General features: G+C 34.4%; 1 protein-coding gene across 2 annotated transcripts in view; it reads left to right on the forward strand.

Annotated features, from left to right (window-relative positions):
• Window positions 1-25,391, forward strand: part of LOC132547786 (E3 ubiquitin-protein ligase UBR2-like) — a 45,725-nt gene extending 20,334 nt beyond the window's left edge. For both annotated transcript variants that reach the window (XM_060211589.1, XM_060211588.1), the window contains exons 13-47: window positions 3,354-3,435; window positions 3,631-3,709; window positions 4,267-4,372; window positions 4,931-5,059; window positions 5,548-5,641; window positions 5,885-5,971; window positions 6,251-6,312; window positions 6,813-6,920; window positions 7,233-7,298; window positions 7,801-7,877; window positions 8,146-8,240; window positions 8,798-8,922; window positions 9,670-9,722; window positions 9,885-9,987; window positions 10,124-10,172; window positions 10,298-10,452; window positions 11,547-11,640; window positions 11,836-11,930; window positions 12,077-12,324; window positions 13,214-13,369; window positions 13,605-13,748; window positions 14,095-14,259; window positions 15,327-15,427; window positions 15,648-15,759; window positions 16,519-16,579; window positions 17,041-17,128; window positions 17,514-17,666; window positions 17,810-18,043; window positions 18,219-18,294; window positions 18,888-19,027; window positions 20,993-21,101; window positions 21,461-21,601; window positions 22,289-22,459; window positions 22,821-22,922; window positions 24,547-25,391. In XM_060211589.1, the coding sequence (XP_060067572.1) occupies window positions 3,354-3,435; window positions 3,631-3,709; window positions 4,267-4,372; window positions 4,931-5,059; window positions 5,548-5,641; window positions 5,885-5,971; window positions 6,251-6,312; window positions 6,813-6,920; window positions 7,233-7,298; window positions 7,801-7,877; window positions 8,146-8,240; window positions 8,798-8,922; window positions 9,670-9,722; window positions 9,885-9,987; window positions 10,124-10,172; window positions 10,298-10,452; window positions 11,547-11,640; window positions 11,836-11,930; window positions 12,077-12,324; window positions 13,214-13,369; window positions 13,605-13,748; window positions 14,095-14,259; window positions 15,327-15,427; window positions 15,648-15,759; window positions 16,519-16,579; window positions 17,041-17,128; window positions 17,514-17,666; window positions 17,810-18,043; window positions 18,219-18,294; window positions 18,888-19,027; window positions 20,993-21,101; window positions 21,461-21,601; window positions 22,289-22,459; window positions 22,821-22,922; window positions 24,547-24,688 (4,002 nt within the window). In that variant the 3' untranslated portion in view covers window positions 24,689-25,391. The remainder of the gene's footprint in view (window positions 1-3,353; window positions 3,436-3,630; window positions 3,710-4,266; window positions 4,373-4,930; window positions 5,060-5,547; window positions 5,642-5,884; window positions 5,972-6,250; window positions 6,313-6,812; window positions 6,921-7,232; window positions 7,299-7,800; window positions 7,878-8,145; window positions 8,241-8,797; window positions 8,923-9,669; window positions 9,723-9,884; window positions 9,988-10,123; window positions 10,173-10,297; window positions 10,453-11,546; window positions 11,641-11,835; window positions 11,931-12,076; window positions 12,325-13,213; window positions 13,370-13,604; window positions 13,749-14,094; window positions 14,260-15,326; window positions 15,428-15,647; window positions 15,760-16,518; window positions 16,580-17,040; window positions 17,129-17,513; window positions 17,667-17,809; window positions 18,044-18,218; window positions 18,295-18,887; window positions 19,028-20,992; window positions 21,102-21,460; window positions 21,602-22,288; window positions 22,460-22,820; window positions 22,923-24,546) is intronic.
• The last annotated feature ends 101 nt before the right edge of the window (window positions 25,392-25,492 follow it).

Here is a 25,492-nt window from a genome sequence, read left to right on the forward strand (position 1 = left end):
GTTGGCTGCTGTTATTTGAATATTATTTTTGATTTTTGAAGTTCCAAGTTGTAGAATGTTCACCCAGTAACTATTATCATAAGTAGTCTGTGGTATTCTAGGGCAATGCAATTGAAGTATCTGTCAGTGCTGTTCACACATACATACAAGATTTATTTAAACCACTCTCTAAATAAGATGCTTATTTTGAAGGAAAGATTGCATTACCTAATCAATATTTACAAATGTACTTACATTACGATCATACGACCAGTATTGTCAGTTGTAGACTTATATTAGGACCAGTATTGTCAGTTGTAGACTTACATTATGACCAGTATTGTCAGTTGTAGACTTATATTAGGATCAGTATTGTCAGTTGTAGTATGACCAGTATTGTCAGTTGTAGACTTATATTAGGATCAGTATTGTCAGTTGTAGACTTATATTAGGACCAGTATTGTCAGTTGTAGACTTACATTACGACCAGTATTGTCAGTTGTAGACTTATATTAGGATCAGTATTGTCAGTTGTAGACATACATTATGACCAGTATTGTCAGTTGTAGACTTATATTAGGATCAGTATTGTCAGTTGTAGACTTATATTAGGATCAGTATTGTCAGTTGTAGACTTATATTAGGATCAGTATTGTCAGTTGTAGACTTATATTAGGATCAGTATTGTCAGTTGTAGACTTATATTAGGACCAGTATTGTCAGTTGTAGACTTATATTAGGATCAGTATTGTCAGTTGTAGACTTATATTAGGATCAGTATTGTCAGTTGTAGACTTATATTAGGATCAGTATTGTCAGTTGTAGACTTATATTAGGATCAGTATTGTCAGTTGTAGACTTATATTAGGATCAGTATTGTCAGTTGTAGACTTATATTAGGATCAGTATTGTCAGTTGTAGACTTATATTAGGACCAGTATTGTCAGTTGTAGACTTATATTAGGATCAGTATTGTCAGTTGTAGACTTATATTAGGATCAGTATTGTCAGTTGTAGACTTATATTAGGATCAGTATTGTCAGTTGTAGACTTCCATTACGACCAGTGTTGTCAGTTGTAGACTTATATTAGGACCAGTATTGTCAGTTGTAGACTTATATTAGGATCAGTATTGTCAGTTGTAGACTTACATTAAGATCAGTATTGTCAGTTGTAGACTTCCATTACGACCAGTATTGTCAGTTTTAGACTTATATTAGGACCAGTATTGTCAGTTGTAGACTTATATTAGGATCAGTATTGTCAGTTGTAGACTTATATTAGGATCAGTATTGTCAGTTGTAGACTTATATTAGGATCAGTATTGTCAGTTGTAGACTTACATTACGACCAGTATTGTCAGTTGTAGACTTATATTAGGATCAGTATTGTCAGTTGTAGACTTATATTAGGATCAGTATTGTCAGTTGTAGTAGACTTATATTAGATCAGTATTGTCAGTTGTAGACTTATATTAGGATCAGTATTGTCAGTTGTAGACTTATATTAGGATCAGTATTGTCAGTTGTAGACTTATATTAGGATCAGTATTGTCAGTTGTAGACTTATATTAGGATCAGTATTGTCAGTTGTAGACTTATATTAGGATCAGTATTGTCAGTTGTAGACTTACATTACGACCAGTATTGTCAGTTGTAGACTTATATTAGGATCAGTATTGTCAGTTGTAGACTTATATTAGGACCAGTATTGTCAGTTGTAGACTTATATTAGGATCAGTATTGTCAGTTGTAGACTTATATTAGGATCAGTATTGTCAGTTGTAGACAGTATTGTCATTAGGATCTTATATTAGGATCAGTATTGTCAGTTGTAGACTTATATTAGGATCAGTATTGTCAGTTGTAGACTTATATTATGATCAGTATTGTCAGTTGTAGACTTATATTAGGATCAGTATGTAGACTTATATTAGGATCAGTATTGTCAGTTGTAGACTTATATTAGGATCAGTATTGTCAGTTGTAGACAGTTGTTATATTAGGATCAGTATTGTCAGTTGTAGACTTATATTAGGATCAGTATTGTCAGTTGTAGACTTATATTAGGATCAGTATTGTCAGTTGTAGACTTATATTAGGATCAGTATTGTCAGTTGTAGACTTATATTAGGATCAGTATTGTCAGTTGTAGACTTATATTAGGATCAGTATTGTCAGTTGTAGACTTATATTAGTATCAGTATTGTCAGTTGTAGACTTATATTAGGATCAGTATTGTCAGTTGTAGACTTATATTAGACCAGATTGTCAGTATTGTCAGTTGTAGACTTATATTAGGATCAGTATTGTCAGTTGTAGACTTATATTAGGATCAGTATTGTCAGTTGTAGACTTATATTAGGATCAGTATTGTCAGTTGTAGACTTATATTAGGATCAGTATTGTCAGTTGTAGACTTATATTAGGATCAGTATTGTCAGTTGTAGACTTATATTAGGATCAGTATTGTCAGTTGTAGACTTATATTAGGATCAGTATTGTCAGTTGTAGACTTATATTAGGATCAGTATTGTCAGTTGTAGACTTATATTAGGATCAGTATTGTCAGTTGTAGACTTATATTAGGATCAGTATTGTCAGTTGTAGTATTGTCAGTTGTAGACTTATATTAGGATCAGTATTGTCAGTTGTAGACTTATATTAGGATCAGTATTGTCAGTTGTAGACTTATATTAGGATCAGTATTGTCAGTTGTAGACTTATATTAGGATCAGTATTGTCAGTTGTAGACTTATATTAGGATCAGTATTGTCAGTTGTAGACATACATTACGTCAAGTATTGTCAGTTGTAGACTTACATTACGTCAAGTATTGTCAGTTGTAGACTTATATTAGGATCAGTATTGTCAGTTGTAGACTTATATTAGGATCAGTATTGTCAGTTGTAGACTTACATTACGACCAGTATTGTCTGTAGACTTATATTCAGTTGTAGTTGTAGACTTATATTATGTCAGTATTGTCAGTTGTAGACTTATATTAGGATAGTATTGTCAGTTGTAAACTGTTATATTAGGATCAGTATTGTCAGTTGTATTATATTCACCACTATTGGGTGGATTTATTCCGTACCCTATTGTAAATCTTTGTTTTCTGCAATTGGTGACAATTAGATTTTGTTTTGTTTAAATAACATATATATTTGTTGTCATTTTAATCTGTACATGCTCCTGTATCTTATGTCGCCTCTATATAATTTACCTGTGTATGTTTTAACAGAAATATTGAGGTTGTTTTATTACTGATTTGTAACATTTGTAATAAAAGCGACATCGGTGTATTAAGTGTTAATGTCCTGTTGTGGATGATCTACTAGGTTATCAGAAAGAGATAAATGTTGTGGTTGACAGGCTCGGATGCTGGTAACAGAATACAACCTGCTCGACGTTATTATGCAGTCCTTCCTTAAGTGTTGTGAGGAAAAGAAAAATAGTAAGTTTAATTACATTTGATTTTTCATTTGCTTCAAATAATTTCTATGTCAAAAACATGAGAAGAAAATCTTCATTCTCTGTAAGTTTAAGATTTAAACTAGAGGCACAATTAAAATTCATGACAATATCAGTCTTGTTGTTGTAATTAAAAAGTGTTAAACCCAGATGAAATCTTGATTGATCTGTTTCACAGATGAGGGAAAGCTGGCTTTTGACAGAGGTGACAGGAATCAAGCTTTTAAGAGAGCCTGTTACATGCTGTATGATATGAAGTAAGTGTTGTATAAAATTGATATCTTTTATTGTGTTTGGAAATATTTTAAAAGCTGTAATCTTTCTGTGATGTCTGAGATTGATAGCAATAGTACAGGTGTCCTTGTACATTAACATAGATACAGAGAACGTTATAAATATTAGGTAGACTCATTTATTTGTATAAGAAAACTCAAGGATTAAATTAGATTATTTTGGACACAAAAATGTTCAATCAATAGGTAGGTTAATGTCCCTGATCAACAGATTTTTTTCATACTTACTTCATGGTCTGTAATATCAAGTTTTACACAATATCATATTAAGATAGTATTCAGGCAAGGTGAAAAGGCCAAAGCTACTATTTGACAACTTCTGCAAGCTCATCAATTAATGATATTGAATACGATGTGAGAGGGGACATTGATATCTAACAGACTGTCTTTTGTTTTGTTCATTTAAAATTCATGTAATGACTTCAGAATAAGTATGTTTTAAAGGAAATTATTGCATCACAGTAACCATACTGTCCAATGTTCTCCAGTATGTTGTGATCATTGAACTGTTTTAATTACAGGTATGCCCTCACCTGTAAACCATCCGATCACGAATGGACTGACAAATTAAGGGAGAATTTCCTCAAAGGTTTGCGATCATTCCTGTCGCTCTTGAAGATGATGCAGGTAAATTATTCCTATACCTAGATGTTTATGCTAGTTAAACTAAAAAATGTTCAAATCCTACTCACATTATGAAGACAAATCAGCTTGTACTGTATCATTAGATGTAAGTGAAATGATGGTTTCACTGACCTGTAAAATAACTGATGTCTTGTTTATTACCCAGAGGTTTTATACAGATAGAGACAGTGTACAATATCAGGCAGTAATTAAGATATCAACACATCATGTGAAAACAGTATTTCTCGCAACACAATTATGAGGAAATGTTACTAGTAAAAATAAAATTGGATGGAAAATAAAAACCTGTGTACAAGACTACATGTAGAAGATTTTTACAGGCTTAAGTGAAAGCTAGAGCTGTTGTTAGTAGCTATACAAAAAAGTAACTTTTTACAAGCTGTTGATGAAAACTAGACCCTGTGTTGGTTACTGTCAGTAGAAACTACTTTATGGCTGTGGATGAAAACCAGATGTTAGTGGCTATACATCGAAAATATTTGTTACTGGATATTTATGAAAACTTAGTGTTATTGGCTATGAATAATAACTATTTTATAGGGTATGGATGCAGTCATAAGACAGACTGGTACACATCTGGAGTATGAGCCAGAGTGGGAGGGGGCCTTTAACCTACAGCTAAAACAGGATGATATCATCGCAGAATTCATCAACTGGTGTGGCCAGGATGTAAGTATCTAGGTCAGGTTTGTATGGCCAGGATGTAAGTATCTAGGTCAGGTTTGTATGGCCAGGATGTAAGTATCTAGGTCAGGTTTGTGTGGCCAGGATGTAAGTATCTAGGTCAGGTTTGTGTGGCCAGGATGTAAGTAACTAGGTCAGGTTTGTGTGGCCAGGATGTAAGTAGCTAGGTCAAGTTTGTGTGGCCAGGATTTAAATAAATAGGTCAGGTTTGTATGTCCAGGATGTAAGAACCTTGTGTCTGTCAGTTAAACAAAGGCTTTGATTTAACCTTAATGTCATCAATCTAGAGTTAACAGTTTTGTTATTTTGGCAAACTGACCAACGATAACACTGTGATGAAAAATGAAAGACAAAGATGAAGCCATGACTATGGATTCTAGAAGATTTCAAAGTAAAACACTCTATTCATTACTTCATGATATAACATGTGATTCAACTGTACTAGATTTAAAAAAAATCAATTATAATTTCAGAAACTTACCCTGATAGGTGCATACAAGATCACCATGGATATTTTATCTCAGTGTAAAGACAAACCAGCAACTGTGAAGCGTGAATACAAATCAGGTATGGACAAATTAGTACTATTAGTACTACCTGACATCAGCCTAAAGGCAAGTATACTCTGTTATGTACAGTACCCAACTCTTTGGAGATGGAATGTTTTTACTTATTAGGGTCTTTAATGCTTGTAGCTTTCTGAAGTTTAGTGCTATTGTTAATATGAAACTGAAGATTAGCTTTAACCTTATAGGAACAAACTTGCAACAGCGAAACATACAATATTGACCTTTATATTCTCAATTTCAGTGGCAGGATTCAAGGCTAAGTGTGTGCGATATGATGTGTCCGGTCAACATGTGTCAATACACCTCCCACTCACACGGTTCATGGCAGGTATGTACTCCTCAAACTAATATATCAATTACTACAGCATTAAAGGTTTGCTGTGTTTACTTATGTTGGAGCAAACTAGGTTTTAATTAAGCTGTACTTGATCTTATAAATAATATACTTTTACATGTACATATTTGAAACTGAACAGGATTGACCAAATACATTATCTACAGATTGATGGACCAAATTAAAAATCTGTAGATTTGGAGACTATATTTCCAGTGTGTTGTACATCAAGTTAATTGCTGATGTGTATTGTACTATGTTAATATTTTGCAGGTCTCTGTCTACATCTTGAGAAACATGGCCTAAACTTCAACTCCCCAGAACTTGCTATGGATGTATGTATAACCTGTGGTGGTATTAAAAACAAACGTAATCCAATATTGACTTGTATTAATGGGGTAGTGTAACTCATTTCTGGAGAGTCTTACTTTTGAAGAGATGAAATTATGTGAATTATGGCGTTATCATAGTAGTTGATACGAAAATACCATTATCAACACTTAATCAGTATGTTAAATGGTTTCTCAATACTTCATCATGATAAGTGATCATCAAAAACTATTGAAAATTTTTATCTGATACGTGTACTGTATGTCTGAAAGATATATTTGTTTAGCTTCCTGATGGGAAAAATATACATAGGATTCACATTACCAAAAAATTAACCCTGTTTAGTATGACTTTGCAAAGCATTAGAATGTTCTGTACCATTAATTGTTATGGTAACATTTACATGGTTGTGTTTGATATGAAAACAATTAACACCTGTAGATGACCAGTTATGTTTATGTTACATCATGGAGGACACACACAATATACCATTTTACCTTTACAGAGCTTGACCCCTGTTGACCTGATAGAGCCACCCCTAAGAGTGCTGGTGATGATTGCGCAGACCCAGGCAAACATGTGGCGTCGTAATGGCTATGGACTTCTCAACCAAGTAAACTAACTATATAGAATTAATGTAGAGGTTAACCTCATATACATGCAGAGTGTAAATCTTGGTTTTAACACTCAGTAATTTATGTAGGATGTTGATTTCTCCTTTATCATAACTTAAAATTTAGTTATAGTCACCGTTCAACTTTTCAAAACAAAATTGTCGCTGTTTATGATTGCATTTTAATTTTTTTTCTTTTTCTTCCCTCATATCTTATTGTATCTTGAAACTAGTCAAAGTCACTTCTACACTTTCCTAAAATTAATTGTCTAACTGTTAATGATGGTAATATGAATTTTCTTTTTCTTTCAGATATTTTTCTACCATAATGTGAAGTGTAGGAGAGAGATGTATGACAAAGACATTGTGATGCTACAGGTAACATTGTTTATATACCTTAGTCAGGTCCTCCTAATACGATGAAGTCTTTATTTTATATCACAGTTATCATTCCTTATGTGATCTTTCTAATGCAATCACTACGAGGGCACAACTTGCAGTGTTGGACTTACTCCTTTACTACACATTTCTAATGCAATGTTGGTAACTTTACCAGAATGGAGAAATTGGTAAAAAATGATGTGGTACCTGTCTGAAATTAGGTGTTATACCTGTAGTGATTCTGTTTGAAATGTGTTTTGATACAGGATGCAGAAATATATAACATTATGCACCATGATATACATATTATTGTACTAGTTTTAGGATCCTTAATTGATGTGTTATTTATGTGTTATTGATTGATTATATCGTCATGGTGATACATATGTTTTGTAGATTTTGATATAAATTTTACATTATTGATAGTAAATATTTACTATGCTATCTATATACACTACACTACTGCTGCACCAAACAATATAACAATGTCCTGTTACAGGTGGGAGCCTCTGTGATAGACAGCAATGAATTCTTGATACATTTAATGAATAAGTTTGGCCTGCTGGCCTGGGCCAGGTAAGTGTCACCTTCTACACACCCACATCCACCTCGAACCTCCATCCCCTCACAAAAAGCAAAATTAAATCACTCGAAGATAATGACAGAAATTTTAAAGTGGTGTCTGTATTTAAAATATTGATGTTGCATTCTTTTTAAACAGAAAAAAAAGAACGAAAAACTTCTGAAAATATGGCAATATAAAACAGATAGACAAAGAATTATCATAGAAGATGTTGAAAGTATTTGGTGTACTATTTCTCAGTATAAATATAATGTGTTACAGTCTGGAGTATGATGTACCAGGAAGTCAGGAAGACATGATCAAACAGACAGTGACTTTGGCTGAGGAATTTCTGAACCTTCTTATCATTATAATAGGTACTGTACCAAATATCAAATATCACAGTATATACTGTAAAGTATGTTTATCTAATAAGACAGTTAATACTAATATGTAACATATAACACTTTTATAAACCAACTAACTTTACAAGGCTCCAGTTGTGTGGGTTAAGTTACCAATTATACTGTAACTGTAGACTGGTTCATGATGATGAATACCGATATGCAACAGTTGTTATAATTTATAGTTGATCACAAAATTATTTACCAAAGATTTAGATGAGAAGGAATTCTTTTGTGCAAATATCTTTGCATTTCTTGTCCAAAAAGGATGTATCTTCTTTAGTGTCAGACCTTATGAAGTAGGCTTGTGCTGGTAAGAGATTCGACAATCATTGTGCCACTTCTTTTTTTTTAATGTTCTGGAAAACAAGTTCTAAGTCATTGTATTTCAAAAACCTGAAAATCTCTGTTGCCGTTCCTTCGGAGATGGGGCCTATGATATGTAATATAACATATAAATGCTTATAAACATGTATATTCAATATTTGATCTTTGACAGTATGTATACTAATGGTTTTTGGAATTGACAGGTGAACGGTATGTGGAAGGAGTTGGTGATGTGACAAGTGCAGACACGGTCCAGCGGGAGATTATCCACCAGCTGTGTATTTCACCAATGGCCCACAGCGAACTCTCCAAGGCTCTCCCAGAGGATGTGAGTCAGCTTCTGAATTTGCTGCTTTTTAATAATTATTATGTCCGTCTATCAACTTTTTGTCCAGAGCACAGCACTAAAACTATGAGAGGTATTAACATGAAACTTTCTAGGTAGATAGATCTCCACTAGTAGGAAAGCAGTGCACAGTACTCTCTTATTGCCCTTTGTTACTTTTCATTCTTATATTTTGTCCTGATCGGGGAGCATAACCCGTTTTAAATGGCCCTTGTTATTACTGTTTTTGTTATTTTTGTTAGATTGTTACTTCCCTCTCTTTAAGAGTACTGAATGGGTCCTCTCTAGATGTCCCTTTCTTATTGGGGACTTACAAAGGATAAAATCTGAAATGGCTGGAAAGTGGCCATCTTTGATTTTGACATTGAAAAATTGTTATCATTATTTCTTGAGAAGTTTTGAATGGATCATGCCCAAATTTCATGTGAATGTTCCCTTCTGTCTTCAGTTGTGCCCTTTTGATTTAGAAATGATTAGAAAAACAAAATGGCTAACAGAAGATTATTTCGGATTTTCACTATTAAGAGGAATTTTCCAATTATATATAACAAAGAGCAAGAACAAAAGGAAGAAGAGGGAAGAAGGTATAATATTAAACTTTTAAAGAACAAATGAAGGGCTAACAATGGTGGGTTTCAAGATCCCTCATGAATCTCTTATTATAGTAAACAATATTCCTTGTTTTGTACTGATTTGCAGAATGACATTTGCTTTGTTTATACTTTACAGAGCAACCATGAGACTGGTATTGAACAGGTTATCAACCTTGTTTCTACATTCAAGTAAGTTTCTTTCATGGTTACATCAAAATCCGTTCCAACAAATACTGAAGTTTGGAGACTGCATTGATTCATCTTGGTCATCAGTTATGTTTGATCAGTTTACAACTTTATGTTCAATAAAGAAACCAGAGATCTTTATCACAGTTGATTTTTATCTTACAGGAAGTCAGCAACAAACTCATCAGGGCGATTTGAACTGAAGAAAGATTCCTACCAAGAATATAACAAGTATTTCTACCACTACAGCCGGGCTGAGCAATCAAAGGTACAAGGCATACAAACTCTTTGTAAACAACTTCTTTCATTTACACATGATAATGTGTATGATTATTTTCTGTTCTTTTTATGTTTTGAACAAATAATGTTTTATACTTCTGACCTAACATTCTGTTATGTTTCAGTCAGAGGAGGCCCAGATAGAGAGAAAGAAGCATGAGAATGAAGGTCAAGGTGGGTACACTGTAATTGATTTTAGTAGGCATTTTACCCATAAATCTGATTGACAATACCAAGCTGACAAAAATTCTGATATATCTTGTAAGTTTCATCATGAATCGTCTTAATCATCATTTTAGCTCTTCCACCACCAAACCCTAAAAAATTCAAGCAGAACTTTCAGCCAATCACCAACCTCCTTCAGTGTGACATGATGCTGTATCTGATGCACCTTCTACTACAGCGGACAGCAGCAAAGCGCTCAAGGTCATGGTCTGAAGGACAGCTTGACAGAGTAAGATCTTGTCTATGTCATTCTTAATGTTAGTGTTGTATATCACTTAATGCCTCCAAGGTTTGTTCTAATAGTTATTTTCTTTACAGATATTCATTGAATAGAAAATCTTTTATCATGTAAGTGGGTATGTCAATAAGAGTTTTAAAAAAGAACATTGTTGTCATTACAATATTTGAAATTGTTGTCAGATTAAATTTGTGAATCATTTTTAAAGTGTCATGATGACCTATTGCGATCACTACCAGCATTGTGCGTCCATAACCAATTTAACATTTTTTTACTTCTTCTTAAAACCCCTGAACTGATTTCAATGAAATTTTTCAGAAACCTTCCCTGGCCTAAGATGAACCAAAATAGTAAATTATACTGTCCCCACCCCTTGAGGGACGGGAACAAAATGAGTCAAATTGACTCTGATTTCAAAAATCTTCTCATCATGACCCAGATAAGGTGGAATGAAACACTCTTCATGGATGGAAGCATCTTAGATTCTTTACCAAAATTGTGAATTTCATGGCCCCAGGGTCTCGCATTTCCCATGGGGAGGGCGTAAAGATTACTGAGTTTATATAAGCAAAATAGATTGGTTAGAATTATGAGCAAGGGATGACAGCTAGATGGTATGCATATACTGATCCTGACTGACCCCCAGGGGCTGATCGGTGTGGCCAAAAGGGGTCAAAATGACTTGAATTTCAAAAATCTTCTTCTCAACATCCAAGTATGGTAGAATTAAATGCTCTTGACGGATGGAAGCATCTTCAGGTGCTTTGATTACCAAAATGGGTCTCACATTTCTTTTTGGGGAGGATGTTAACTTAACTGCAATTTTTATAGAAAAATTGCATATTTGAGTGTAACATTGTCGATTTTCCACTGGAAATAACTTTGTAAGAATTATTAGAATAGGATGACAGTTTTGATGGTATACATTTATTGGCTTACTATCATCAATGACTTAATTTCTTTTTCAGGACACATGAAAGCCACTTACTTACCCTTTAACCATTATAATTAATATTGCTTATTTTAGGTGGTCATCCAGTCCTTTTGTTTAATTACTGACCTGAAATATGTTGTTATAATTTCAGATTTTGCATATTATTGGTCTAGCCTTATTGGAACAGAGGAGAGCTACAAACGAGGGAGACCACTCCTTTGACTTCCTGTCCAAAGCCATCAATGGTAAACTGTTAAATGTTTTTATCTCCAAGACTTTTTGACTAGAATGTTACAGGTCAAAGACTTAAATAGACTGAAGTTTCAATAACAAACCACTAGATCCTCTTTTATGTAAGAAAGTTAAACACTATACATGTTCACATTAGAAAAAAGATGTTTTGATAAATTAATCTCCACTACTTTTTATTTTGCTTGTAGATGACAGAAACATAATGAGCATAATGGAAGGTCTAGTTGGTAATGCCAATCTGACCCACGAGTCAACCAAGGATCTCCTTACATGGACGCTTAAGGTAAACCAGTAAAGCATGGAACACTGATACAGCTCACTCATGTGTAGAAATTAATATGTATCATAAACAGGTGTTACCGCGGGATGGATTTTGAAATAACAATTTTTTTGTTGGTTTTGTAGTGAAATGTTGTTTCTTTAATTTAGCTGTTTTTGGAAGTTCGTAAATTGAAGAATGATCCTGTCAGCATGGACACATTGGATCAACTGTCTAGCTCTACAAACCGAAATCATGATGAAACGAAAAAACTCAAAGCCAAGATGGCAGCCAAACGACGTGCAAAAATCATGGCACAGATGTCAACAATGCAGAAAAATTTTATTAAGGAAAATGCTGAGTTATTCCAAAGTGCTGATTCTGAACTTAGTAGGACTTCATCTGATATGGACATCAGGCAAGTAATGATTTAGTCTGGAGAGGTGATTGTTTTAATACAGTACAATACAATTTGATGTTTAAAGTTAAGTTCATTCATATCACTTTCATATATGTCCTTCATGTGTTCACCTTTAATTGACTGTATGTTCTAATGACCTTGAACTCTCAGTGAGTTTTCTATACTGTGACCATGTCGTGTTGACCTTGACCTCAAGTCTGTGAGTTTCCTATACTGTCACCATGTCGTGTTGACCCTGACCTTCAGTCTGTGTCTTTCCTATACTGTGACCATGTTGTGTCGACCATGACCTCCAGTCTATAAGATTCCTATACTGTGACCATGTTATGTTGACCATGTCCTTCAGTCTGTGAGTTTCCTGTACTGTGACCATGTTGTGTTGACCTTGACCTCCAGTCTATGAGTTTTCTGTACTGTGACCATGTTATGTTGACCATGACCTCCAGTCTATGTGTTTCCTATACTTTGACCATGTCGTGTTTACCATGACCTCCAGTCTGTGAGTTTCCTATATTGTGACCATGTTATGTTGACCATTACCTCCAGTCTGTGAGTTTCCTGTAGTGTGACCATGTTGTGTTGACCATGACCTTCAGTCTGTGAGTTTCCTATACTGTGACCATGTTGTGTTGACCATGACCTTCAGTCTGTGAGTTTCCTATACTGTGACCATGTCATGTTGACCATGACCTCCAGTCTGTGAGTTTCCTATACTGTGACCATGTTGTGTTGACCATGACCTCCAGTCTGTGAGTTTCCTGTAGTGTGACCATGTTGTGTTGACCTTGACCTCCAGTCTGTGAGTTTCCTATACTGTGACCATGTTGTGTTGACCTTGACCTCCAGTCTGTGAGTTTCCTGTCCTATGTCCATGTTTTGTTGACAGTGAACTACAAAGTGGTGGCTTCCCTGTGGCCCTTGGCAGAAACAGGAGTAAGGTGGCCAGCCCTGTTCCTTGTAAGGGCATGTGTATACTGTGTCAAGAGGAGCAGGAAGTCAAACACAGTGGTCGAGCAATGGTCCTTGCCGCATTTGTACAGAGGTACTGTTTCATCACAAATATCAGATTGTTTCCATCTTTTCAAACAGATCAAATAAAATTAGTATTAAACAGGGATCATACAAATGATGGACATGTTTTGTTTGACAGAATGTTATTTAAAGCATGCAAATCTGGTTTTAGCTTTCATTTGTAACAAGAAATTAAGATTGAAAGACAAATATACTTTTCCTAACCTGAAAAATTTGTTGCTGACTGACTTTGTGTCTGATTTTAGGTCAACAGTACTATCACAATGTCGGAGGAAGTTTCCATCAAAAGATGATGACGACCATGACTATCTTTTTAGTCCTTCTGATCTCACCTCAGGCACTTACACCAGTTCCTGTGGCCATGTAATGCATTTTGATTGTTGGCAAAGGTAAATTTTAGTTTAATTGATTAAGCAGCGGTTGATGACCACAAGTTCTGTTGTATTATGTATATATTTTTGAAAATGATTATGATCGTTTGGAGGGTAATTGCTCTTTCTGGTTTCTTTCTCATGGTTTGATGGCCCTTATGACCTTTTATGTGTTGATAAGCTATTGAGAATGCAATGATAATAGAATTATGCCTTACTGACTTAAATGCTAACCTGAATGTTCCCTATCTTCTGTTAACTTTCTTCATTTTGACAATAGAATCAGGGGTAGGAGCACTTTATAATCATGCTTACACTTGTTTATTTGGTGGTAAATATGTATCATTTCTATGAATTTTTACAGGTTTTTTGACGCAGTAGTAATGAGAGAGCGACGGCGGCCCATTCGGTTTCGTTCTAATCTCAGTTATAATATAGAACAGAATGAGTTTCTATGCCCATTGTGTGAAAGTATAAGCAATACTGTGATACCTGTTGTTCCTTCTCTTCCTTCTCTCGTCCCAGACAGGTAATTATAATATGTATACTTCAGAACTATATATATATATATATATATATATATATATATATAGGTAAAAGGAACAGCTATATAAATTATATGTATATTGTACGATCTTCAATAGATATATCATTTTTGGATGGTGAAAAGAACATGTTGAATAAGGTAAAGATAATTAATTTAGGAACCATTACATCGTGAATTAAACATCCCTAGAAGTGTTTTGTTGTTCAGTGTTGGTAAAACATGTTTCAGTAAAAGCCAGAAATAAGTGTATTTATTATAATTGTTGATGTGGTTATCATTCTTCCATCTCTTCTACTGGATCACTTTATAGTGGAATTTCTCCAATACAATCACACATGGGACATTAATATTTGGTCAGTTTAGGGAGGTTTGCAGAAATGATAAAAAGTTAACTGATCTTGAATAGGATATATTTGATTTGACTACGTTCTGCACATTACATTAAAGGGATGAGCTGCACAAGTTAGGATTTCATATGATTGGGGTTTCTTTTTTTGGAAAAAAAAAATCACAAGAAAGGCTACTGATGTTCTTAAAGAAATTGTGTGCTTAAATTCACCATATAAACAAAGATATGACATCTAATTTGTTGATATTCTATATACATTTAGCTAGATTGATTTACAAACTTTAGCTCAGCCATATTAAGACTGAACAGGTGTGCTTTTTATAAGCTGAACAGGAAATATTTATGTATATTTTAAATTGATAAGAAATAAACCAAAAGAAGCATTGAAATACTGATACCAGCAGAAATTATTAATGAACCATTTACATAACTGTGTATTTACTCAACACTTAGATATATTTAGACAGTCTAATTTTATATTAGTAGGGCATATTTACAGCAATTGTACTTGTCCAAACTGAATTTAGGAAAGATATTGTAATGCTAACAATTGTATCAAACATCATTTGGAAAACTCCAGTAATTGTTGACAAAATATTCCTTTTTTCCTCTTATATTTTGAAGAAGACTTGGTCGACAGCCAGACTTTGGAAATGCTTTTTAATCTCTCAACTGAAGAATTTTTTGCCTGATTTTACAGCAATAAAGATGATGCAAACCTGACATTCAATGATTGGCTGGATGGTCTACATAAATCTGTACAAAGTAGCAGAAAGGAAACAGACATCAAGGAGGCCAAAGGTAGGTCAACATCAGAGAACAGAGGACAGATCATTGGCCAGGTGTAGGATTCTCTTTATCAATAGTAGGCTAGATAAAAAAATTGACATCATCAGGAAAAATCTTGTAAAATTTTATCTGAACCAATGTCAGTTTCTGGCTGTATTGTCTTGGTCATTCTTCTGCTAATATAGATTAGAGAAATTTTGTTGTATAAAAGATTGTGCAAATCTCTTCACAGACACTGTCGCCTATGAGTTTGAGCCATCTCCTTTGAATGCAATTACCAAGATGATGGCTGAGAGTGTAGCTAGCAACTTCAGACTTCTGTGGCAGTCATTTCAAAATGACAGGTAACACTTTCATTACTGTGACATTAAGAGGTTTGGATGTGAGTTAATTTACAAGTCTGATAAGAGACATCTTAACGAGGTAGTGACCTCAGCACTTTGTCAGTAATAACCTACAATTTCATCCGTCAGATAAATTTGCTGCTTTCAATTGTTATTAATGAGACCAGGGACGTATAATACATAATGTATTATACGTCCCTGATGAGACATATAAATATACATAATTGAAATAAAAGAAAAATTTAATGGGGGCATATAGTTATATGTATGTCTGTCCAGCCTTTTCTGTTCCAATGTTCTAGGACATAACAATAGATTTGGTTCATATTTACCTCACTGTATGGTAACATCTAGCTCTACACTTGCTATCCCGCGCTCTATCTCATACAATGTACACTACTATTCACTAGAACATTTTACTTGGGATATGGGTTTATCTTGGTGTGGCCGTGTGACGTGTATCAAAAGTAGGTCACTCTGATGCATATTTTGACTTTTGACCTGCATCAAAGAAAACAGTTTGTCAAGGTTCTATCTCCTATACTACCTGTCACTGGAAAGTTATATTTGGGGTATAGATTCGTCTTGGTGTGTTGTGTATCAAAAATAAGGTTGACAAGAAGAAAATTAAACTGAATTGCATTGCTATTAATTTTTTGAAATCATTTATAAAATTCTTTCTTAATAAAAATATTTGAATCTAATAGCATTTCAATGCTCCAAAATCCATCATGTAAACTTGATATTGTTATGTTTCAGCACTCTATTTGCTCAAAGTTTGACTGACATGGTGAAGAAGTTTGGCAGAGATGTTTATTCTGTATGTATTTGAAACCTTTTGTTCTCTAAGAATTTTTTTATAACAAAAATGTTATTATAGGATGATGAATAGTTGCAAAAGCTTGTTGATGTTCTAAAATTTCTAAAGATATGCTAAAATGCCCTGGGCTAAAATAAGAATATTCGAAGGAAGATGCAAATAAAAAAAAAATGTTAAAATAAAATCAAGTTAAACTTCATCAAGTTTTCTGCAAATGATATTTGCTTTCAAGGCTGAACTGTTAAAAAACGAAATAAGAAAAAAAAAAGTAGTGAATGTTTTGTGTACATCTACCCAAATCTGATTGGGAAATATCCAGTGGTACTATCAAAATTTGGTAGCTGAACATAAAGCCAATTTAAACACCAAAGTATGAAAGTAAACAGGTTGATTAATTAACATCTACTACATGTAATATCTTTCCATGAAGTATGTTGAATCTGTGTAATGTCGTCTTCCAGTTTGGTTTGAATGTGGAACCTGATGATGGTAATGTGAGAGTACCTTTCATGGCCTGGTCAACCTGTGTCTTCACTTTACAATCTATTGGTAGGTAAAGGGTCCAGGTCCGTTTTTTCTATGATCACATCCTATCAGGGATTTAACATTGGACTGGTGAAGAAATCTTGTTGAAATTTTAAAGATACTTATGTAATACCTTCAATCAAGTAAAGTTCCTCTTTCACATGATCAGCCAAAGAAGGCTTGTCAGATCATGTAAATCCTATGGCATTCATTTATTTGGAAATAAGGATATTACACAGCTTTACAAGATGAAGTGATCAAGATGTTTAAGTTTGATGGGTTAGGTAACAGATTTATTGTAAGCTTAGATGTTAGATGTAGAGAAATCTTTGATGTTTGTCCTGTTTAACAAGAGATAGGATGAGATAAAGTTTGGAGTCAGCAGTTACAAAATTTGCGTCTTCTACAGAACAACAGCTGAAGGTGGAGGAGAAGCCATTATTTGGGGCAATGTCCTCACGCCAATCTGACTGCCTCTCTGCTCTTATCAAGTTTGCCTGTATCTTCAATCTGGTGATCCCCCAGAACCTTATCAAGCAGCACTGTCTACGACTCCTGTCTGGTAAGGCTATCTGTTAAAATCAAGCATCCTTTGTCATTATGGAATTTTAAAGAAATGGAAACTCTGATGTCCATCATATTTTGTTGCATAGTCTAATGTTCATAATTTACATGCTCATTCATATGTTACTTGTGTTGCTATAGCCCTAATGCCTGAGGCTAACAGGACGAGGAAGGATGGCCAGAGTATACTGGACATTGACATGTTTGGCTACTTGCTGACCTTGACTGTGACCCTGCCTTCACTATATACAGACTGTCAGGCTCCCTCTATGGGAACTCTACCTACAGGAGGGCTAGGGGATCACCATGCCCTTAAGCTGGTGCTTACAGCTCACATTGTCCAGATCATGCTTACCTGTGATATACCCTCTCAAGGTATGGTGCTGCTAGTGAAGAATAATTAGATCATCAGTGAAAGATGAGATAGAAATGTCAGCTATTGAACAGTAAGGTCATGAGAGATATGTTTGCTTTGATGTTTTTAAACATGTTCAGTATAGTTCTCATAATTTCAAATATATTTATACATTGTTTTCTTTGTTTTAAATAGGAATGATGGAGATAGAAGCTGACAATGAAGGAGAAGCCTTACTCAGAATCTACACCTTCATCAGAAAGGAGGCCAAGTAAGCACTTCTCACACAGCTGATTACTGTAAATGCACATAAGTTACATATTTTCTCACTGAATATATTTCACTAAAATACTATCAAACTAATGACAGTTTCTGTGTGTTGATTAGATAGCAAATGTTTTTGTCACGCTGTGATTCATCATTGTGCTAATTAAAAAAATAAGATGATACTGCACTGAAATTTGATTATATCAAATTAAGAATGTTTACTGTATTTAATTAAAACATGGCTCAATAAACCTTTCTTAGATATGACTGATTATGATAACCTCTCTATCACAGCTGAATGGATCTCACTAATATATAGCTCAATAATTTCCTCACTAAAATATAACCCAACAAGTACCTGACTGAAACACTACAGTTAATTTACTGTTATACACAGCTCAATGATAATTACCCTTACTAAAATATTACTTAATGATGTACTCTCTTAACTTATTGATTTTTCAGTAACAAAGCCAGTGACCTGCAGTATTTGTATGTAGTGTGTTTAATGCTTTAACACCAGGTCTATATTGTTTTATATTTTATCCTGATGGGAGAGGTTTCAATATTATCACTAGTGCTGTATCTGTGTTGTAGGATGGAAGGAGAGTCAGAGAATCCAGTACAGCCTTGGCAGTTAAGCCAATACCTTAGGAAAGCATGTCTACCATTCCTGCGGTGTGCTGCCCTTCTGTATCGACAGATCACAGAGGTTCCAGCTCCCCGTAGTCTTCAAGGTACTGTAAAATCCACATATTGTCGGCACCTACGTAATGTGTGAAGTATTTCTTGGAATTAAAAAATACTGATACGATGTATATGCTTCTATGATATGGGAACCCACAAATTCACTCAAAATCGATCTCCGGGAGCCAAGAAAATTGATCTCGGAATGTTCAGTTAACAAGTCAGACCAATGATATAAAGTCCAAAACATGAAAATATTCTCTTCAAACTCATTTATTGACTTTTGTCATTTATTGACATTTATTGACTGCCTAATATTTGTTGAATTCTTCAACATGTCATGCTGTATCATACACTTGTCTATCCAATTAACCTAGATTTATTTATCTTACGTACACAAACACTTGTCTATCCAATTAACCTAGATTTATTTATCTTACGTACACAAACACTTGTCTATTCAATTAACCTAGATTTATTTATCTTACGTCCACAAACACTTGTCTATCCAATTAACCTAGATTTATTTATCTTACGTACACAAACACTTGTCTATCCAATTAACCTAGATTTATTTATCTTACGTACACAAACACTTGTCTATTCAATTAACCTAGATTTATTTATCTTACGTCCACAAACACTTGTCTATCCAATTAACCTAGATTTATTTATCTTACGTACACAAACACTTGTCTATCCAATTAACCTAGATTTATTTATCTTACGTACACAAACACTTGTCCCTACACTAGCCACTTGTCTATCCAATTAACCTAGATTTATTTATCTTACGTACACAAACACTTGTCCCTACACTAGCCTTATCAACAGTGTTTAGTGTTGAAATAACATGTTTAAGTAATTATCTACCTATTAGTGACCACCCAGGTAATTACGATTTCCATCATGATTTCTTTTCATGTCTCACTGTCACGTTGCACATGTGCCAGTTAACATAAATTAAGGCCCCAACTCTGTATATGCAAGTGATCAGTATACATAAACGTCATGTAGGTATGAATATGAGTATTGTTAACATAGGAATGGTGTTTCAGTACACAATTTGTAAATGTAATATCTCCAGACTATCCCTTTTTTTCATGACGAATGTAAGTTATTGTTCGACTCAAAGATATTCTTGGTAAACACCAAAAAGATCAATATTGATAAATAATAAATTGATTCCGTAGTCTGAAACCTGGGTCTCAATCCACATTCTGCATACTAATATGTCAATGCTAACAGTACACATGAAAAGAGACATGTGCTCATGGCTTCTTCAATACAATATCCAATATGAAAGAGAAAAAAATGAAACCTGTGAATTTCTTAAGAGTCAGACAAGTGTTTCAAAAGATCATGGTATTATAAAGATGATAGTTTTCAGTGTTCCAAACAGGCCACTGTCTTCATTGATTGATAGTTTTTTGTCCTGTAATTTGACATTTTTTAAATCTTTGTCCTGATTTTAGATGATATTGACTAAGATTGTTTGCAGTAATATATACCATAATTAATTTGTTGATTATTGCTGTTCATAAATATTTTATCAAATCCTTTTTGTGTCAGTTTTGCGTACCAGGTAATACTGACAATCAATGATTGTGGCCTCCCGTGATCTTTTTTTTTTTTTCGTAAAAAGAAAACTTGATAGCTACATATGTGTGCACCTCCCACTTTGAACCTTTAATTTCACAAAAAAAAAAAAAAAAAAAGAAAGAAAGTTGTACATTACATGGGTTCTTACGGTAAATATATATATATCCTGTATATGTAAAATCCCTGCTCTATAACAATATAATGGAAGAAGTTACTGTCAGACGATCTACAAAGTGCATTCATTGTCTGGGGTGTTGGTTAGATGTACTAATATACCGCTATGTTTGCAGTGGTATAATAATTTAATACTAAGTGAAAAAATTTGTACAAGAGAAAGTCCATGTAACATTTACTAAATGTCAGTACTGATAGAAGCTTGATTTCAAAATAATGGTGATTTTGTTTAATTACAGAGTTGAATGATGATGAGTTTGAGCCACTATGTCGTTATCTAGCTCTTCCTCCCCAACTGTCCACGCTGTTTGAAAGTCAGGGAGACATCATCACCAGTCTAGTCCAACAGTAAGTCTTTCCCTTGTTTTTCCCTATAGCATAATATTTCTTTTGCAAGTTTGCAGCCTTCCTATTTCTGTACTTCGATTTCTGTCCATCAAGATAATACTATCAAATAAAGGGTTCAAATTTTAGTTTTATTATTGGTGCTTATTTAAAAGATGAAGAATTGAGGAAAAAAATGGAATGTTTTCAGAATCCCTCATAGCTCATGTCCATGTCCTCCAAACAAACAGAAGTCTTAATGTTTTTTGTATATAAAGAATACACAGAACATGCACATGAATACTGGAAATATTGCTATGTGTGTGTGTTAAAGATAGTTGCTAGCTCTGAATGATTAAAATATACATTGTTTGACACTGTAGGTGGTGCCACAATGACAATATTGGCAGTCAGATGATGACAGCCAGCAGTGAGAAGATCATCAGTTACCCACGTAGAGTCAATCGGCTGGTTACTCTGCCAGAGGATTATAGTGAACTCATCAATGAAGTCTCATCTTTCACGTGAGTTGTGTAATTTACAAAGGTTGGACCTCCCACAGCAGATTGATATCATATTTCTTTCATGTGGAATGTCCCTGCCAGAATTGTACCTAAGCGAAAGTGATATTTTAGTCATTGTGCAAGGGCTAAGTGATGTTACTAGTTTTGGTTGTAAGGAGAAATCTCTTAAGATTAGAGTTTTTATATAGAAATTGCTAATACTAGACAAAAAGGTTAAAATTCTTTGGGTTAATATTTTATGATTCCGCACTATAACTAAATTCCAACAAGCCTGCCATGTTGCTAGTTTTATAGTGATGAGTGCTCTTAAAAACTGTGTATTAGCATTTCCTTGGCAGACTTCATCGTGTTTCATTCATGAATTTGTACATCAGAGTGTCTTTCAATTTCCAAGGAGACAACAAATTACAACGTATTGTCAGTTTGACAAAAAAAATTACTAATTTGTTGAAAATGTGTCTAAAAACATCAATGAATTCCCTGTGGTTAGAAGGTACTGATTTTTTAACTTATTAATTCATATATAAGATCAAATTATTATTGTAATGGGGGGGATGTCATAGTAGAAGAAAGCTGTTTATGAAAATCTTCCTCCTAAATGCTATTTATATATCTCCTTGCCAGTTGGAGGGGAAACTTGCTCACCTCATGTATCAAATTGTGAAAGATGTCTATTGATCTCTGCAGTTGTCCTAAGTCAGATGGTGATGAAAGTCGAGCCCCCACCATGTGCCTGGTGTGCGGTAAGATGCTGTGTTCTCAGAGCTACTGTTGTCAGGCTGATGTGGATGGAACGACTTGCGGAGCTGCCACAGAACACACAGTATCTTGTGGTGCTGGTATTGGAATATTTCTCAGGTCTGTTAGAATTTAGCAGTTTTTGATTAATCTGAAGGCATACATGCTTTTATGACTGTATGAGATCGCCAGGGAAATGTAATTTTGCTCACCACTGTCTGGTCCAATTTTGTTCTCTTGTAACTATGATTATCTGCAGCATCTGCAGTTTTTATATTGATTTAGTTGGTTGGAATGTAAAGAAGGAATAATGCATCCACTACAAACATATTTTTGGGAAAGAGTTAATTAAAGAAATCAATCTGGTAGGAAGCAGATCAATTCTGGAATTAATTTCTGAAATGAAGGCTGTCGCTAGGTATTAAATGAAATATAGACAAAGGTTGGAAGGTGTGCATAACATTTTTTTTAATCATTTCAGGGTGAGGGAATGTCAGATATTACTTCTGGCAGGCAAATCCAAAGGTTGTTTTGTGCCTCCTCCGTACCTAGATGTTTACGGTGAAACAGATCAGGGTCTGAGGTACATGCTTTTAAAGAGCTAACACTTACTGTTGTAATTGAATGTAACACTGTCTTGTTCGCATCGTTTGACTTAAAAATTTCCGTAGAAGTACCTATATCTGTTAAAGCGGCTATAACCTTAGTTTTTAACATCAGGAAATGGAGAATCGGCTTATGAATAATAAAATATATTCATAATAAAGCGATACACGCGCCTATGACGTCAAATTTGTTGTTTTTGTACATATTTTCGGTGTCGGAACATTGTTTATCTTGACTATTATTTATAAACATGTTCACACTTGGTTGACTACGAAGAAAGCTTAGTGGGTCACATGGCTCTTGTTTACTTCCACCGCAAAGAAAAAATGGATTACGAGATAAACAAACACACGTCTTATGTATAACACTTGCTTTTGCGTCTTACTGCTAATTCTTGTTTGCAATAAATAATTCTATAGTGTTATAATATATAATTTTTAACAATCAATCTTAGTAATTCGTGGGGCCCCAAAGAGGGTAATTACAAATGCACAGGAATTGATACTTTTTCTGTACACATTGTTAGATATTGTTTACTATTCAACATGTGTCTATGCATTTATTATGAATGTTATGTTTATCACAACGGTCATTATTCTCACAGTATGGTACTGTCATATTTTTACACATAGAACGAATACCCGCAATTGGGCCCCACCTTGCAGTCAACAACAAACACAGGTTGCTGATAGTATATTCAAGCGAATAACAAAACCATTTTCATTCAACATTTATCAGATAACACTTTTAGTAGTGTTGTTCATAACATATTCATGCGCCAAACACTGGATATTGGATTATGATCAATGACAGGCGGATACGTTATAATTATAGGGCTGACGTTAAGCTAACCAGTCAAGCAGCAACTTCGCAAATGCTGAATCCGTATTCAGTCCAAGATCCTCCTTCATCTTTCGCCAGCTATCGATCTCCTGTCTATTATAAATTCTTCCTCTTATGCTTTCTGGCACTTTCTTAAAGGTAACGTTTAGGTCCCCGTCGCCATTTTGTATTTGCGCCTGCCATATTGCTTCTTTTTAGGCTTATATGAATGCGCAGCATCAGGGTTACGAGCGGTAATGTATGAATTAGATCAGGACCGCACTGTTTACATTCTTTATTTTTTAGATATCAATAAAAAATGGTTGCAGTGACTTTAAATTTTAGTAATTAACAGAAAGTCTTTGTTTTGTAACATACTATTGGAAAACAGAATGTTTTATATCGTTTTCTCGTAGAATTTTTTAACATTATAGTCACTTTTAAAACATCATCGGTCACAGAGGACATTAATTCTTGTAAAATCATCGGTCAAAGCTGACAATATCTGTCATAAATATTAGTGGTCAAGTGGACAAAGGCTATTTACTAAAATGTTGATTCAGTCACTGTTAATGAATGATTATTAATGAAGACATAATTTCCACGATAATTATGTCAACATTATCGTCGCATATTCTTCATTTCCATGGTTCACTGACAGAGTGTAAGATAACATGCTGTCTGTCAGGGTCATTACACAGAACAGTTCTCTACAAGGAATGATTGGGAGTCTATTACTTTGAAAGTAAGAAACATAATGTAAGTACTTCTTGTTACAGGCGAGGGAATCCGCTGACTCTATGCCAGACAAGTTATAAGGCTCTGGAGAAACTCTGGTTCACACACTCCATCCCACAGACTATTGCTCATAATCTGGAGTCTCACAGCAACCTCCTCACCATTGACTGGCAGCATCTATGACGGCTGTGATTTATTTTATTGGATTGTTTCTTGTTCTTCTCCAATCTACTGCTCAGGAGTGTATGGGTGACTTACCACTGGCAACCTGTGATCAGATTGATGTATTGGGTAGTGGAACTTCACAACTGCTGTGGAAACTTGGAGACCTGTTACCCTTTTGGGATGTTTGACATCTGATAACTTATACCTGCATTTCGAAAATTGAATATCTGATTTTCTGTCTATTGATATTTCATTATTTTTCTACCTCTAATTAATTGGACAACCTTTATGTTTCATGTTACATATTAGTGCTATTAAGTGCTACAACACAGGGTAATCACTGTCTTGAAATTGAATAGTGTATTCACAGTGTAATGCTGTATAACACGTTAATTTCACCACATGATGTCAATAATTTCGCCGTTGAGTAGAAACTAAAAGAATTGAGTATCTTTTTCTGAATTAAAATTCATCAGTTCAATATTTGCCATGTGATGTATGGCAAAACAGTGGAAAGTAGGCACTGACATAATAGAACACTTGATACAGTAATTGAATAGTTAAGTCAGTCTTTGTAAACAGATCAAGGAGATAAGGGTGGTTTTTGTGGACAGGTGGTCTTATATTAGTTCAATTACTGTGTACTGTATTCCTTGGGAACCACAGGACAGTGGCCTTTATAGAAAGGTATTTGTTATAATACAGGTGTTCATAAAAACAATATTGACTGTACTTGTTGAATATATTGATATATTGCTTTCTGTTAGCACCAAGTGATGTTGTGAAAGTCTTTTGATATTGAAGTTATAAAATGAACTTGTT

This window comes from Ylistrum balloti, unplaced genomic scaffold, assembly GCF_031769215.1.
Source record: "Ylistrum balloti isolate Yb309-2 unplaced genomic scaffold, AGI_CSIRO_Ybal_v1 Utg369978, whole genome shotgun sequence".
Classification (NCBI taxonomy): domain Eukaryota; kingdom Metazoa; phylum Mollusca; class Bivalvia; order Pectinida; family Pectinidae; genus Ylistrum; species Ylistrum balloti.